Raw genomic sequence first — 16098 nt, 5'->3', positions numbered from 1 at the left:
TTAGGGTGTTTTTCCAACATAATAGGGCGCATCAGCGCTTCATGAAGCTTTTTTTTACCGTCATGCCACAACATGCTGCATCAGCTGAGATTTTTGGACATGGTCTTCTTTGTTGCTGTCAATTGGACTTTTTGAACGATTTAAATCATTATTTAGGTTCATCGTTGATATTGACTGTGCACTACTGTCTGTTGAGCTTCTTTGCAACATTAATGGACTTCCTGTATAGGGGAATACGCCATGTTTGACCCCTTCTCAAGGTTTCTTACTTTTTCCTCATTCTCAAGTTTTTTGAGTTTTTCCTTGCACTCGTTTGGGTTTCAAATCAGGAGATGTTGTAAGGGCGATGTGTGTAGCCCTTTTAGATTTTTTGTGATTACTGGTTATACAATATCAGACTCCCACGTATGAGTCCCCTTCATTCCTTTTTCCTGTGATAGGCTGACAATCAATCCCGAGTAGAGCTCACATGTCCTCAGATATTATCTAATCCCCCTTAACCCTGAATTGAATTCAACTCATGGGAAATAAAATGAAAGTGAATGTATTCAAGGTGAAACCATGTTACAAAGAAGCATTTTTACTCATCATGTGTTGATATTTCTAATTTACATTTCAAAGGGGAATTAGTCAAATTAACATGAATATAGATAAGGACATAAACAACACAGGGTCATTTCAGAAAGACCTTTGGTTATAATTATTGCAGACCAGTAAGCAGTACATGGTCAATATTTGTTTTTATTAACATAGTTTACTATTAATGCTTTGGCTGGTTTTGATAACAAATCCCAGCATTATGCTTTATCCGCCGACAAATGCTTTCAAATTGGAACAGTGTGATTTAAAACAGAACACTCACACATAGCGTGAAATAGTGACAACCAATCTTATGGTTAAATTATACAAACATTAAAAAATATCGGAGGTCCCTCTACAGACATCTATCACCTTTTCTACCCCTCAATCTAGTTTTATGGCTAAGCTGCAGATGGGTCAAAGAGACAGACTAAACGAGATGCTAGTAAATTACACGGCATATTGAAAAAGATTCAATGTACTGTAGTCGGAGACCGTCAGAAAATATACCAATGATAAAAATGCCATAATAGAGATTTTAAAATTGCCACAATTATGCCTTTAAATCTGCACATATTCAAGAAAAGATAATTATATTCTGATTTATATGTCTCTAGTGGTCAAATCCTTTTGAAAATATCCGCCTTTGCCAAACACTATATTGTGACCACAGACAATAAGCTTTTGTTTTAACATTTATTTTTGACAGTAACCCTCTATCACCAACATGATCTCATTTTTTGATGAATGTAATATTATTTAGTTCAAATTATGAGTTTGTGTTTTGTGGCGCTGTAAGATTGTCCTTCTAAACAAGTGAAGGTTGGCAGGTAAATAAGCTTTTACTTTTGCAGGCTTCTCCTTTTTGCAAACCGGATGATAAATGAGGCCCAGAAAAAAAGAGAAAATCAATCCTTGGGATGTCGCATTGCTTCACTGCTTTGTGTTGCCAAACAGGTCTCTGATGTTGTGTCAAGATTATCAAGGAAGCAATGATAGATCGGAATACAGCTTCTATTTAGGTCATTGGGTCAAGGGTAGAAATGATTTTGGCTTTCCTATCCGTGTCAACAATCAATGCAACAATAAAGAATCAAGAGACCATACAGAAACCAATGTTTATATTGTAGTGTTTTTTTTTCATCATGAATCGTAATTTTTTAGTAATATTATTGTCTGTGACGAGATCAGACATTGTACTTCAGGGTAAACATGTAGAAAATACCTCGAAGACAAAAGTAAGATAAAACATAGTCAGGATAAATAGACAACAATATTTAAAAGGTAGTGCTTGGAAAGTGGTCCAAGCTGCAATAATAGTACAATGAAACAAACAGTAGTTCCATGAATAGTAGTGCAATAAAATTTAGCAGCAAAAAAAAAAAAAGGCAATAAATAAAATATAAGTACACATGCAACTCAATGCAACTAGCAAGATATATATTTTTCACAGTTTCGCGTGCTTGTTTAGGGTGGTGATGAACCTGTGGAAAAAGCTGTCCCTGGGCCTGTTTGTCCCTGTTTTAAGGGACCTGAAGCGCCTATCAGAGGGCAATTGGTTAAAGAGGTTGTAGCGGGTGAGAAGAGTCTTATATAATGTTAATGGATCTGCTGAAGGGTTTCCGAGTGAATGTGACACCTCTGTCAGAATGAAATTCAGGGGATCACCAATCCCAGTGTTGCAGCTCATCACTGATGTTTTTAAATGCCCATCGTGCTTGTTGCCGATCCAGATTGTAATAACAGGCACAGGACTTGTTCACCTTTTAAATCTCAAAATCAGTATCTGCGAAGCCACCACATTTTTTTCCAACTGCACGCAAAATAGATCTGGCCTATTTCATATCTTGTTTCACATTTTTTTTTTAAATTATGTTGCTGCTAATTGTCAACGCACTATTTTTTCCATGCACTATTTCATGGATGGACTTAAAATTTAGGCCAGTCTCCAAGCACTACCTTGTAAATATGTTTGCCCGTTTATCCAAAAATTCTCTTTATCTTTTAAGTTTTTGGATTGATGAGATTTAGATTAGATTAATCCGTCCCCTTAAGGAAATCTACTTCGACCGACTGTACTGGAGGAAGAATACAGGCATTACATTCCAAAAACAACAGAATGACAAACATATATGCAGGGTTGGCTAGGGTTACTTTAACTTGATTACTTTCAATTACTTTTGGATTACTCCAATACCAAATATGCTAATAAAAGACAAAATAAACTAAATATGAACAAAATCATGACTTACAACACGTGGTAAGCTTTCTCTCCTGGCTTTGATCTCTTTGATCTCCGGCAAAACTAACATAAAATGTGACAGAAACAAAATGAAAATAAATCCAAACAGCTTGCCAACATCATTTTTGCCATTCCATGTATTCCGTTACTCCCCAAGCTTGCACAAAATGTAGTAATTTTATACTTATTTAGTTTATTTTGTCTTTTATTAGCATATTTGGTATTGGAGTAATCCAAAAGTAATTGAAAGTAATCAAGTTAATGTAATCCTACCCAACCCTGCAAATAAAGTACTTATGAAAGGAAATGGCACAGCATATATATATAACCCTGCATATATGACAGTGGGGCAATGAGGGTTGACTGTTGTGGCCTGTTGTTTCAAAGGGTAATGGCAGCGGGGGTTAGGCTTTTCCTGAGGATGGCCCCCTAAATCTCATTGTCCTGTATCTGCGCCCTGATGGGATTGGGATGAAGTATTGGTGTCATGGATGATATCCTGGACTACTGTGTTTGCCAGTCGGTTGATGGACTTCTTTTTAATAGGTTGGGTGTGGGTAGGCCGATTATTTTAACTGCTGTGTAAATGTAAATGTAAATGGTCTGCATTTATATAGCACTTTTCAAGTCAATGAAGACCTCCCAAGGCGCTTTACAATGTGCTTCACACTTTTCCCTTTTACACACTAACTAACCGATAGTGTCAGCCATGCAAGGCAACTACCTGCTATTGGGGGTATTCGGGATTCAGTGTCTTGCCCAAGGACACTTCAACATATAACATCGAGGAGCTGGGAATCGGTCCGGTTTGTGACGTAGAGCATCATGAAAAAGCATGTAGAGCAACTTTATTGAATGTCTATACTGGAGTGATATGTCTATTCTCGTTGCAGACAATGTTCACTACGTTGTTCTAACGACAAGTCCGATTCAAAAGTATTTGACAATATCTGTGTATTGTGTGCCCTCATGTAGGTTTTAGATCAGGGGATGGTGTCATAATAGTCTGTAGTTTGCAATAGTCTTTGAACTGTGAAGCCCTTTGAGACTCTTTGTGATTAAGGGCTATACAAATAAACATGACTTGACTTGACTTGACTTAACCTAAATACATATGAAAGGCATGTTACTTGCCTCAACACAACTGATTCACTCTTGACATTTGATTGGTGAAATATAGTGGGTTGTTTAACAAGATCAGCCAATCATCCTTTCCCAAAAATTAAGAAAATCGATGCAGAAAAACAGGCTGGTTGATATATCGCTGCACCTGTGAAAAGAACAATGCAATAAAACACTTTATATGCATAGTTAACGAGGCTAGTGCAAATGAGCATGGTATAATGACTGTTTAAATAAGGACCAATGATTGCATTTTTTAGAGACGTCTCACTAAGATCTTTTTTAACAAACCCCTAGTCAATAGCCAAATCAAACAGGCAACCAACCAAAGGTGCTGTTAATTATTGATGAGGGTGACCCACAACTCAGGGTATCGATCGAGCAAATTGAAACCTTAGTTATTCATACAACCGACATATCGCATGGCAGCTGCCATTGTGTGCTCGTGTGTTTGGGTGTGTGTGTATCTGTGACACTCTTCACAAGTGAATGATGGGATAGTGTTTCAGGCGACATTTTGTCGGGAGTGACAAAGCGCTCTGATACACCGGGTAGCTTTCTCTAGGAAAACACACCGGTGTTGACTTTCTGAATCATCCGTTGATGTGTTTTAAGACGTTTACACAAAGTTCTGGTCTGATTGTTGAACCGCGTGGGATAAAGACAGTCAAGCTGTGTTTACTATGACGTGTCGGTGGTAGACGTGCATTCATTAGTCTTTGGGCTTTGTGGTCATTCCCGGTGGTCGGCGTAATAGCAGGGAAACTCTCCCGAGTTTAAAACGGGTTCCGGTGCAAGGTTTATGACTAACTGCCCGTATGCTATCATACTCTGTATACACACTGCTAGTAAACGACAGGGGAACATGGAGTTAGCTCCTCCTGTGCGGAATCTGATTTTGCAATCGCCACTGTTTCGGAATCCCCCCCAATTTCTTTCCTGGCAGAGGCTCTAAAAAACTAGACTTTTATGATCCTCTTCCAGCCGTTAGGAAAATATTTTTACAGTTGTGGTTAAGAAAACACAACAAATCACCTACTGTCATATGAACACTTCATACGTGTGCGTGGAGATATTAATTCTCAAGCTAAAAACAGTTATGAGAGTCCTGCGGTTTTATATAGCCTGCTTGGTAACTACTCAAGTATACTTTTGTGATAAAGAGTTTTGAATAAGGGAGTTGTATTTATTTATTTTTTCATTTATTTTTGAATGGACAATAATTTGATTATTCTTGATCATACCTGTCAATTTCTACTTATTTTTCAAATGTTATATGTTTTTGGATCAATTGGAATTGAGTATGAAGTAAAATAGGTTTTAATGTGGGAAAAAAATGGATGAATACATAGATAAAAATGTTTTTTTGACATATCTGGTCTTGCCCGTTTTGCGAGTAATCGGTGGGGATAGAACTAAGAAAGATCATGAAATAATTGTTTGTGTTAATCATTTTTTGAATAAAATAGAGACTGGCCTATCTGGCAAATAAAATAAACCTGCCCACCCAAATTACCTTTGTTTTTATTTTGAGTAAATAGAGGGTTTGTTATCGCTTAATAAGCAGAACTGCAATCATTGATAAGGGGAGTGATTGACTGAGATTGTCAGGTATGCATTGTGCTCTAAAGATACATATTTACCTATGGTTTCAGACACAAACAAAAAAAAAACACAACCCTTTTGGGATCTTTATCTAACTTAAAGTGTTGAGTAAAAATGAAACGCATCCAAAAACAATGGCTTGTTTCGTATAAACGATTCAGATTTTTGATCCACACAATTCTTTTTCTATGTTTTTTATTTTTATATTTTAGATGACTTACCAAAACAACATGGTCCTTGTGATTTATTTGTGGCGATTTTCTGATTTAAGTATGTACTACTTGTAATACAACAAGTAATAGAAATACAAAAATGAATAAATACATGAAAACAGGGCCTAACAAGACTGCTAACGTTATTTTTTTTTTCTCAGAAAGTAACCTCCAAAAAAGAAAAGACCCAGGAAAAAAAATAATAAATGAGTGTCCATAGTTTTATTTTACATTTTTACTTGATGTTGTCAATGTTTTATGTTAAAATTAGCAAACCTGTTTTTGACATGTCAACCTGTTTGATGGACCATGCGACTTTAGATCTAAACAGGCTTAATTCTTGACCTGGCTTTTTTTTAAGGTTCACAGCACGTTCTCTTCCTAATCCCAAATTGTGTTTTACTACGAGCTTGTAAGTACTGTAATTGGTTGTGATTGGTTTGATCTAAACTGGGTTATTTTTTTGATGTGACTGGTTTTTAAAGGGCTCCTACACCTTTCTGTTTCTAATCCCCAATTGGATTGTACTACACGTAAATAAGTCCTGTACGTCGACCGATCCAGCTGGACTCGAGCCAAGTGTTGACTGCCCAACGAAGGTAATGAAATAAACTCTCCCCGGTACAGAAAGGTTAAGCGTTTGGAGCATAGGAACTCTGTCAAAGTTCAGCTTATTGTTAACAGGATCGGGAAAAGGGTCAATTTGGAACCAGGGTGAGATCCATTCTTTTTTACCTGTTGTATGCATTTTTGGTTTGTATTCCTTGCGGGTTTCTGCTGAGCAAGCAATTATCCTGTTGCCTCTTTTTTTCTTGAATGGTTGAGGGGGTTCTGCCTGTCAAGTCTCATTTCCTGGAATATCATCCTGGAGGGGACAGGGTAGGTCTGTTTTCTGGGTGTGTCAGCAAGAATTGTGGTTGTCATTCTAGTGGTAGGATCATATTTGGTCATTTAAACCGGTTTTCAAAAGGCGGGGGTATAGGCGCACTCACATACGGACACACATGGGCTAGATTGGATGTAGAAGAGTATTTACTGCAGCATTGGGACCTTGGTGTGCCAATGTCAGTGATGGATAAGGCGGTAGTGGTATGGGCAGTGTCATTGGCTTTTGCACGGGTGTGTTGTTTTGCTGAGCCAACATATTCTGCTACCCTCCCTGTGGTCGAGGTTACTATTGTATTTTTCAGAAGAGGGGTTCTGGATAGATGATAGTGTCAGTTTCAAGCTTTCTTTTAATTTGATTAATGTTGTCTGTGTGTCAATATATATGATTTTTAAATAATTTTACACATTGTTACATTGCATACATTCACTTGTCATTCCATTTATTAGTTGTGCTGTATATCCGGTATAATATCATCGGTATTTCAAAAAGATGTATCTTAATCTTGGGGCTATTTTTCATTTTTTACATTTATCTCCTTCTTTCATTGAATAAATTACATTCTAGCGCAGGGGTGTCAAACTCATATGCGCTGGGGGCCACATACTAGTAATGAAAAACTCACGGGAGCCGGACTAGTAGGTTTTAGAGAAAGAAGAAATGAAGAGAGAGCAGTAAGGAGAGAGATGAAAAGAAAGAGAAGAAGGGAGAAAGAGTAAGAGGGAGAAAGTAAGAGAGACATAAAAAGAGTGATAAAACTAGAGAAAGCACAATAGACAGAGTGGGGGAGAGAAAGAGACAGAAAAAGAAAGATACATAAATAAAAATAGAGATAAAAGGAGAAAGAGATAGAGAAAAAAAAAGACAAAGAGAGAAAAAGAGTGAGCGTGAGAAACAGGCAGAAAAAGAAAGGGAGTGAGGATGACAGGGAAAAAGTGCGAGAAAAAAAAGGAAATAACCAAAGAGAAAAAGGACACAGACAAAAATAGAAAAACGACAGAGGAAGATAGAATGAGGGTGAGAAAGAAAAAATGATAAATAGAAAACAGGAGAGAACGAGAGATAGAAATGGTGAGAAAAAAAGAGAAAAAAGAGAGGAAGAGAGAGAGAGAAAGATAAAGAGAGAAAGAGAGAGAGAGAGAAAGAGAGAGAGAGAGAGAGAGAGAGAGAGAGAGAGAAATACAACGACTGTTGCTTTGCGAGTGGTTCCTGGGTTGGATGACATCAAGTGGACATATTTAACACTGCAGCTCATTTCCCGCTTCTATCAGTGTCGTCTTGCGGGCCTGATTGAAACCCTTGGCAGGCCTGATTTCGTCCGCGGGCCGCCTGTTTGACTCATATGTTCAAACAAAACAAAATACGAAAAAATGACAAGTATTTATTTTAGAAAAGTATTGACAAAAGGCAAGTTGTGTCATATCGATACATGTTTGTGACCCAACCTGGGTTATTTTAATCTACTAGAGTTTACTTTTTGAAAACAAACTGATAAATGTATATAGTTTAATAGATACTGAAAACAAAGAGGGCCAACATCAAACATTTTTGAACATAAAAAAGAATATATTGTAATATATTCTAAAGGTCATGTTCTTTTCTCCCCAGTGTGCAGGGCCGGCTTTTACAAGTCCTCGCTGGGAAATGTGGAGTGCTCCAAGTGTCCGCCTCACAGTTTTGCTCAACACGAGGGATCATTGCATTGCGGATGCGACAGAAACTACTTCCGTGCTGAGGGAGACCCGACTTCCATGGCATGCACACGTAAGTTGCAGTGTTTCCGATAATCTTGTCAAACCCTAGTGCGTGGACAGACTCAGGGGATCCTGGGGCATGCTCCTCTGGCACACATTTGTGTACATTTTAAATTTAAACACATTGATGTGCCCTTGTATATCATTACATAATAAATAAACAGGGTTGGGTAGGGTTACCTTAACTGGATTACTTTTGGATTACTCCAATACCAAATATGCTAACAAAAGACAAAAGAAAATAAATATGAATAAAATTATGACTCACAACACGTGGTAAGGTTTCTTTCCTGGCTTTGAGCTCTTTGATCTCCAGCAAAACTAACATAAAATGCGACAGAAACAAAATGAAAATAAATCCAAACAGCTTGCCAACATCATTTTTGCCGTTCCATGTATTACATTACTCCCCAAGCCTGCACAAAATTTAGTAATTTTATTCATATTTAGTTTCTTTGGTCTTTTATTAGCATATTTGGTATTGGAGTAATCCAAAAGTAATTGAAAGTAATCCACTTAAAGTAATCCTACCGAACCCTGCAAATAAAGTACTTATGAAAGGAAATGGCACAGCAAACAAGTGAAACCCACAAAACATAATAAACTAGACAGGAGTTTAATGCAAAACAAAAAAAATCAGATCGCCAAGTCTCATCTCTCATCTCATTAGCTGCACCGCTTATCCTCAGTAGGGTCGCGGGCGTGCTGGAGCCCATCCCAGCAATCATCGGGCAGTGGGCAGGGGACACCCTGAACTGGTTACCAGCCAATCGCAGGGCATAGATCGCCAAGTAACTAGACTAAAAATAAAAATGATTGTTCCGATGATGATGCTGTAATATTTTAAGGTGTTGTATTTGTGAGTAAACAGACAAAATCCCTGATATGAGGTTTTCATTTTATTTCATGTAATACTAATATAGATGATTTGGTAAATTACAGTATTACATTTTATTTCCCTTTATGTCATTTAATGATTTGATCTAAAATTATGAAATGTCCCATATCCATATAAATATACCACTTAAAATGTGTTTCTCTCCTTCAGTTACTCCAGAGTCTTGAGGCTCATTTTGACTCCCATGTTTGTCCTAAATAAAGGTTTTAAAATAAGGTGCAAGCAAAGTTATTTCGTAAAAATGTCACAAAATAGTGCAAACAATAAGGATATTGTCATATTTACCTGTGGCGCATGCTGCATTGAGTGAGAGAAGGGATTAACTTGCGCCGTGTGCATGGATCCACCCACCTCTACCACTCACTCAGTGAAATTGCTGAGAGTGGTTTTCTGACGTTTTCGGGTTTTTACAATTTGATCAGGGAGTTTTCATCAAAAAGTGTCTCATCAGTGAACATACATAGTTAAATGAGCTTCCATTTAAAGGATTTCTTGATGACCTACCGCCTAAACGGAGTATGTGGGTGTTACACAATGACTGTTGACCTGGGGTCAATGACCAGATTCCGATTAAGATTCAGATTCAGATATACTCTATTGTCATTCTTAAATACGTGTATACAGAACGAAATGTCGATACATCTGTTTCCTTAAATGTGCAGATATAAATAAAATGTTGTATTGAGTTGGAGTATTGAAGTACTAATAATATACTAAATAATTATAGCTATGTATAGTATTATACAGTAGTGCAAAGAGTGCAAGAGGAGCAGCTAACCAGATGTGCAAAATGGGCAGTCAGGTAAACATGTCACTATACAATAACAATAACACTGGAGTACGATAGTGCAGAGGAGAACAGATGTGCAAAGGAGTGGCTAGGTATAAAAGTACTGCCAGTACTGCAAAAAAAAAAAAAACAAACAGATGTCCAGATTAGCAGCATATATGGTTAATTTCATTAGTATGTATTGCTCAGAGACAAAATTGTTTGCATGCAAATGTTCTACATGTCATTTCAAACTTGAAAGATAGAAACATTAAAATGTATGGTAAGCAAAACCAACACTGTAGAAATGAGGTACTGTTCCGTAAATATAGGGCACATGTTTGAATACAGTTTACAGTCAAGGCGTTACACCCAAATACTCGTTTTGGCTGATCATTGCTAAGAAATCCTTTGTATGGAAGCTCATTAAATAATCTTTGTTCACTGTTGACAAGTGAACAACAAACTCTACGCCAATACCCCGGAAGAGCATCGAATGAATTTGATTGGGTGAGTGGTGGGGGAAGGGTGGAGCTGTGCAAAGAACGCAAGAACTCCCTCCGGCTTACCGCCATGCAACGTCTGCGCCGAAACGAAATACGTCGGGATCCTCATTTGCAGAATATTTTCACAAAATAACCGCTTTCACCTTGTTTTGAAACTATTGTATATAAAAAAATAAGCGTCAAAATATGCCTCAACCATCTTAACTAATTGTCGGAGACAATTTGTGGTATATTTGTCGACGCAGGATCTGGCATTAATCTTATTTCAGGAATTTTATCAAATCTTCAGTTACACAATGAAATAAAATATGCTAAAGAATAAAGTTTTCTAAGTGAGTTAAGTGGTTTTGTTGAATATTGTCTCAAAATATATATTGTGGCTCTTTTCCGAATAAAAATCAAAATGTTTTGATTTTGTGGCTCTTTGGGTCAAAAAGGTCTCCCGTCCCCTGCTGTAGACTGTAGTAGAGAATGTACCTTATATATACTGGACTGAACCTTTGGGTGTCTCAGTGTTGCTTTGGCTCACACGTATCTACCTTGATAGAGATAGATCGACAGATAGATACTTTATTCATCCCCGAAGGGAAATTCACATTTCCAGCAGCATCCCTGAGCTGAGAACAATACAATAATAAAGCAAAAAGAATACCATATACAAATACCCAGTGTGACGTGCAAATGCCCACTGTAGGGTGTTATATAGAATAACTAAATAGTGCTACACAGAATACATATTGCAATAAGATTCGGTAATATGCAATGTAGGTGGTGTGGTTTACTGTGGGCTTTTACTCTGCCGGGTAGAGTTAAAGAGCCTCATGGCATGAGGAAGAAAATATCTCTTCAGTCTGTCCGTAGTACAAGACAGTGACAGCAGTCAGTCGCTGAAGGTGCTCTTCTGTCTGGAGATAATGCTGTGTAGTGGATGCGATGGATTGTCCATGATTGACCGCAGCTTTTCCAGTGCCCGTCTCTCAGCTACTGTTGTTAGGCTGTCCAGCTCTTTGCCCACAACAGAGCTCGCTTGGTCATATCTCTCAAGAGGGGAAGGGAAAAAAAATAGCAAAAAACACACACAAAATGTTTTGGACCATCGCACGGTCGCTCATTATAGGGTCGCACGTACCAAAATCGGAAAATAAACAACTGGCTTTAGAACGCCAGAGATAAATGCCTGATAGTTAAATTTGATCCCCAAGCCTAAGAAGAGCCATTTATGGCTCAGGAGCCATGGATTTCTGACCCCTGCTCTAAATGATTCCAGACGTTTCACACTGATGTTTCAACATCAAAATGTAGAATGATGGTCGTTGTAGCGAAGTGTTTAGTAAACAAAACCGGTTTTATTGTGTCAACGTGTGTATTCTCTCCAATTGTAGACATCCTTGAAATAAATTAACCTTGTATCAAAAGAAAAAAAAACGTGAGTTGATTGATTCAAATTTATTAACAGAAAACCACATCAAATAAGCCTCAGGCTGTGGTCATTAATTCACGGATCATTCAAGTTACAAATGTTCATTGGTCTGATTCAGGCTTTCTTCTGCCGACACGATTCTGTTTGTCCTCCTGTGATGCAAATTGATTGCAGATTCATCTTAGCAGCTTTCCAAAAGCCGGTCCCCATGAAACTATTAATCAGCCCTTTCCCTGATGTCTGATTACGTATTAATTTATTAGCAGTGGACTAAAAGAGAAAAGTCATTCATCATGTTTCGCCAATTGCAATAAAACAGTATAACATGCAAATGGGCGTCCTCCGTTCAAGACAGAATTCTAATTAGAGGAACTGTCATGACAGGCTGTTATTACCCAAACACCATCTGGTCAGCTGGCCAAATATTCTCTCTTTTGGAGCAGACAGAGACATACAAGGTCTGCAACTAAAACCTGAACTATGTATAGACGTCTGGGTGAGGATCTTAACTCTGGGTGAGGAGCCATAGCGTATTAATATGTTTTTTGAAGTATTGCTTTAAAGTGCCAAAACAAAAAGTACAGTGGGACCTCGGTTATCGCGGTTAATGGGGACCAAAACCACCCGCGAAAAGTGAAAATCTGCGAAGTAACGACGCCCCTTCAAAAAAAAAAAAAAAAAACACAAACACCAAACCAAACAACCAAAAAATGAAAGAAGAAGAATTTATGTGACCTTGTCTAAGAAATGCATGCACTTGATGAATGGGCTGACTGAGGCTGCAATCATGACTAAGCCAGGAGATGGCGACAGAGAGTGATACAATTCCAGCTTTTGGACAGGACCTTTAAATACACAGTGATTCACGCATCGATCTTCTTTTCCCAAAAAACGTGTGTCGTTTTCTCTTACGCCAAACGCTCGTGTTATTTTTAGTAATATAGACTGATCGAAACACAATCAGCTAAGAACCATGACTTTTATCCATGGGTGTAAACAGTGCATTTTCTGGGGGTGCTCAATCACCCCCTAAATCAACCCAACACCCCCCAAAATTATAGCATTTTTAAAACTCTCTTTTCCTAAATAAAGGAGAGTATTGGTTTAAATATGATGAAAAAGCTAGATAAAAATCTAAAAAAAAATAATACAATACAAAAATGTCATAGTAATAGTAAAATAGAAACACATGATAAATGCAAAAGATCATTCCTTTGACCATTTTATCCAAAACACGGTCGACTTTTACATCAGGAATATGGATTAAAGATGATGACCTTTTCTGTTTGTCGCCAACACAAACTGTAAAACTCTAGACCTTGTAAAACTAGAATTCAAAACTCCTGAGCTGATGTATTGGCTTACATTGCACTCATAAAAAAGCGGTGAGTGGATTTGCCATATGTCATTAAATGTAGTTTTCTTTGTGCTGTTCCCCATTTTCCCCATCATCTTGTGACTTCACTTCCCTTCTCCCTTTGCTTTATGTTCCCATCCTGTGCATCCAACGACCTCCTGCTGTTCTAACTTCCACCTCATCTCTCTCGTCCGACCACCAGGCCCTCCCTCGGCTCCCCGTAATGTCATCTCATCCATCAACGAGACTTCTGTGATTTTGGACTGGAGCTGGCCAGAAGACACCGGGGGCCGCAGGGACCTTACCTTTACGGTCCTCTGCAAGCGATGTCGGGTGGATGCGAGCAATGGCGGCCCTCCCCGGTGTGAACCTTGCCGGAGCAACGTACGCTTCCTTCCGAGAGCCACAGGTCTCCAAAACACCACAGTTACAGTCGGGGACCTGCTTGCCCACACCAATTACACCTTTGAGATCGAGGCGCAGAACGGAGTATCGTCGCTGGCACCCAAGATGAGGCAGTATGCCGCTGTCACTATCACCACGAATCAAGCCGGTGAGATGCCACAGATGGTTGATAATTGCAGGGAATTATTCTGGGTTTACAGAAACCGCATTTGCTGGGGTTGCATGTTGAGCTTGTCTGCCCTGTTTAAAAAAACATTTGAATTTCTGATTGGTGTTGGATACACAAAAAAATCGGACATCTGATATTTTTTTCATAGACAGAGAGATAAGTCATTGTCTGATGTGGTCAAGTCGTACTTTTACACCTTAACCACAACCAGTTATCCCAATTTTTTTGATGAAATAAAAACTAGTTTTATATTTTTCCGACCTCAAAATTGTAGTTTCTGAGCCTAAGTCCAAAGTAGCAGTAGACCCCTTTCCAACCTACATCATCAGCAGATGATCACAGGATGCCTGTGCATTGCTAACCTAAAACATTAGGAGCAGGAGTACGAGTTTGAACGGAGCGAAAGAAGATTTGTATGTGGAGTTGGTTGTTTTTGCCCAGCTGTTGTGTGTATAGGTGCACAAATCGCTTTTGAAGCAACACAATTGTTTAGATGTTCCCAGAAAAGCCAGACTTTAAAAAAGACTGTAGGAGCCTATTGCTGCAAGCCATTCAAAGCAGAGACTGGACCGAGGACATCAATAGCCATGTCTGTGCTTGTCAGGGTTGGGTAGGGTTACTTTAACTTGATTACTTTCAATTACCTTTGGATTACTCCAATACCAAATATGCTAATAAAAGACAAAAGAAACTAAATATGAATAAAATTACTAAATTTTGTGCAGGCTTGGGAAGTAACGGAACACATGGAACGGCAAAAATGACGTTGGCTAGCTGTTTGGATTTATTTTCATTTTGTTTCTGTCGCATTTTGTGTTAGTTTTGCCGGAGATCAAAGAGATCAAAGCCAGGAGAGAAAGCTTACCACATGTTGTGAGTCATAATTTTATTCATATTTAGTTTCTTTTGTCTTTTATTAGCATATTTAGTATTGGAGTAATCCAAAAGTAATTGAAAGTAATCAAGTTAGAGTAACCCTACCCAACCCTGGTGCTTGTGGTGCCCATTTAATATCAACAACATGATGTTAAAACCTAGATCAGAGATTACAAAGTTGGATTCTCCTATATCTACCATCTCTATTATAGATGCAGGGGGTGCACTGTGTGTGGTATGTCTTCCTGGATGTCACTTTAAAAAAGCAGTAGTTCATCTGAGGACATGAATGTTAAATGATTTGGGAGGAAATGGGCGCACCCCTCCCATTGCTGCACACGGGAAGTCTCCAAGAGAAACAATAGCTACCCGAGCCGTTAAGACTCATTCACTCACTGCAGCAAGGCAATTCATTGGTCGCGAGATGCAGAAGGAACAATGAACGTGCGGCCCAGTTTACACAAGATGCTCTGGATTCATTGTTTTACAGTTGTGTATAGGCCATCTGGAGCAAAAAGGAGAACATGTGGCATAAGAGAAGACTTCTTAGAAGAAGACTTCCCAAGTGTTTTCCATACTCAGTTTTTGCTTCCTAAATGTTTGCTTGCTATTTTGTGATTAATTAAAGTTAAAATAAGTATTCAGAAAATGAAGAGCAATACTGAAACAAACTTATAATAAACAATTTTTTTTAGCTTTTTCTCAGCTCAAAATAAGATTGAATTTTTTTTGGCCAATCTTTTCTCTCTGATAAAAGTCAAACTATGAACACAATACCAACATAAAATGCTCATTATTTATTTAATGTGCTTGAAAGTCTGATTCATCATCAGATGCACCACTCTTGCTTTTTTTCAAAGAAAAATAGTGTTATACTCATCCATTATCCATCCATTATCTGCACCGCTTATCCTCAGTAGGGTCGCGGGGTGCTAGAGCCCATCCCAGCTATCTTCGGGCAGTGGGCAGGGGGCACCCTGAACTGGTTGCCAGCCAGTCGCAGGGCACACAGAGACAGACAGTTAATTCGCTTATTTACACCTAGGGACAGTTTGGACTCCAATTAACCTGTCATGCATGTTTTTGGAATATGGGAGGAAACCAGAGTGCGCAGAGGAAACTCACGCAAGCACGGGGAGAACATGCAAACTCCACACAGGAGGTTCGATCTCATGACCTCAGAACTGTGTCGCACACGCGCTAACCGCTGCGCCGCCGTGCTGCGCCGCCGTGCTGCCCGTGTTGTAATCAGATAAAATCAAATGCCTTTTTGTTTGTTATTTATATTACTGGTGGCA

At 38.6% G+C, this 16098-nt stretch overlaps 1 protein-coding gene across 3 annotated transcripts in view; it reads left to right on the top strand.

The window, feature by feature from the left end:
- The window catches only part of epha3 (eph receptor A3), a 163881-nt gene that overhangs the window by 80122 nt on the left and 67661 nt on the right, over positions 1–16098 (top strand). For all 3 annotated transcript variants that reach the window (XM_088353342.1, XM_088353344.1, XM_088353343.1), the window contains exons 4-5: positions 8255–8410; positions 13553–13903. In XM_088353342.1, coding sequence (XP_088209468.1) covers positions 8255–8410; positions 13553–13903 — 507 coding nt within the window. The remainder of the gene's footprint in view (positions 1–8254; positions 8411–13552; positions 13904–16098) is intronic.

This window comes from Urocampus carinirostris, chromosome 14, assembly GCF_059441175.1.
Source record: "Urocampus carinirostris isolate Australia breed hairy pipefish chromosome 14, RoL_Ucar_1.0, whole genome shotgun sequence".
In the NCBI taxonomy this organism is placed as follows: domain Eukaryota; kingdom Metazoa; phylum Chordata; class Actinopteri; order Syngnathiformes; family Syngnathidae; genus Urocampus; species Urocampus carinirostris.
This window is presented reverse-complemented; position numbering and strand designations above follow the sequence as displayed.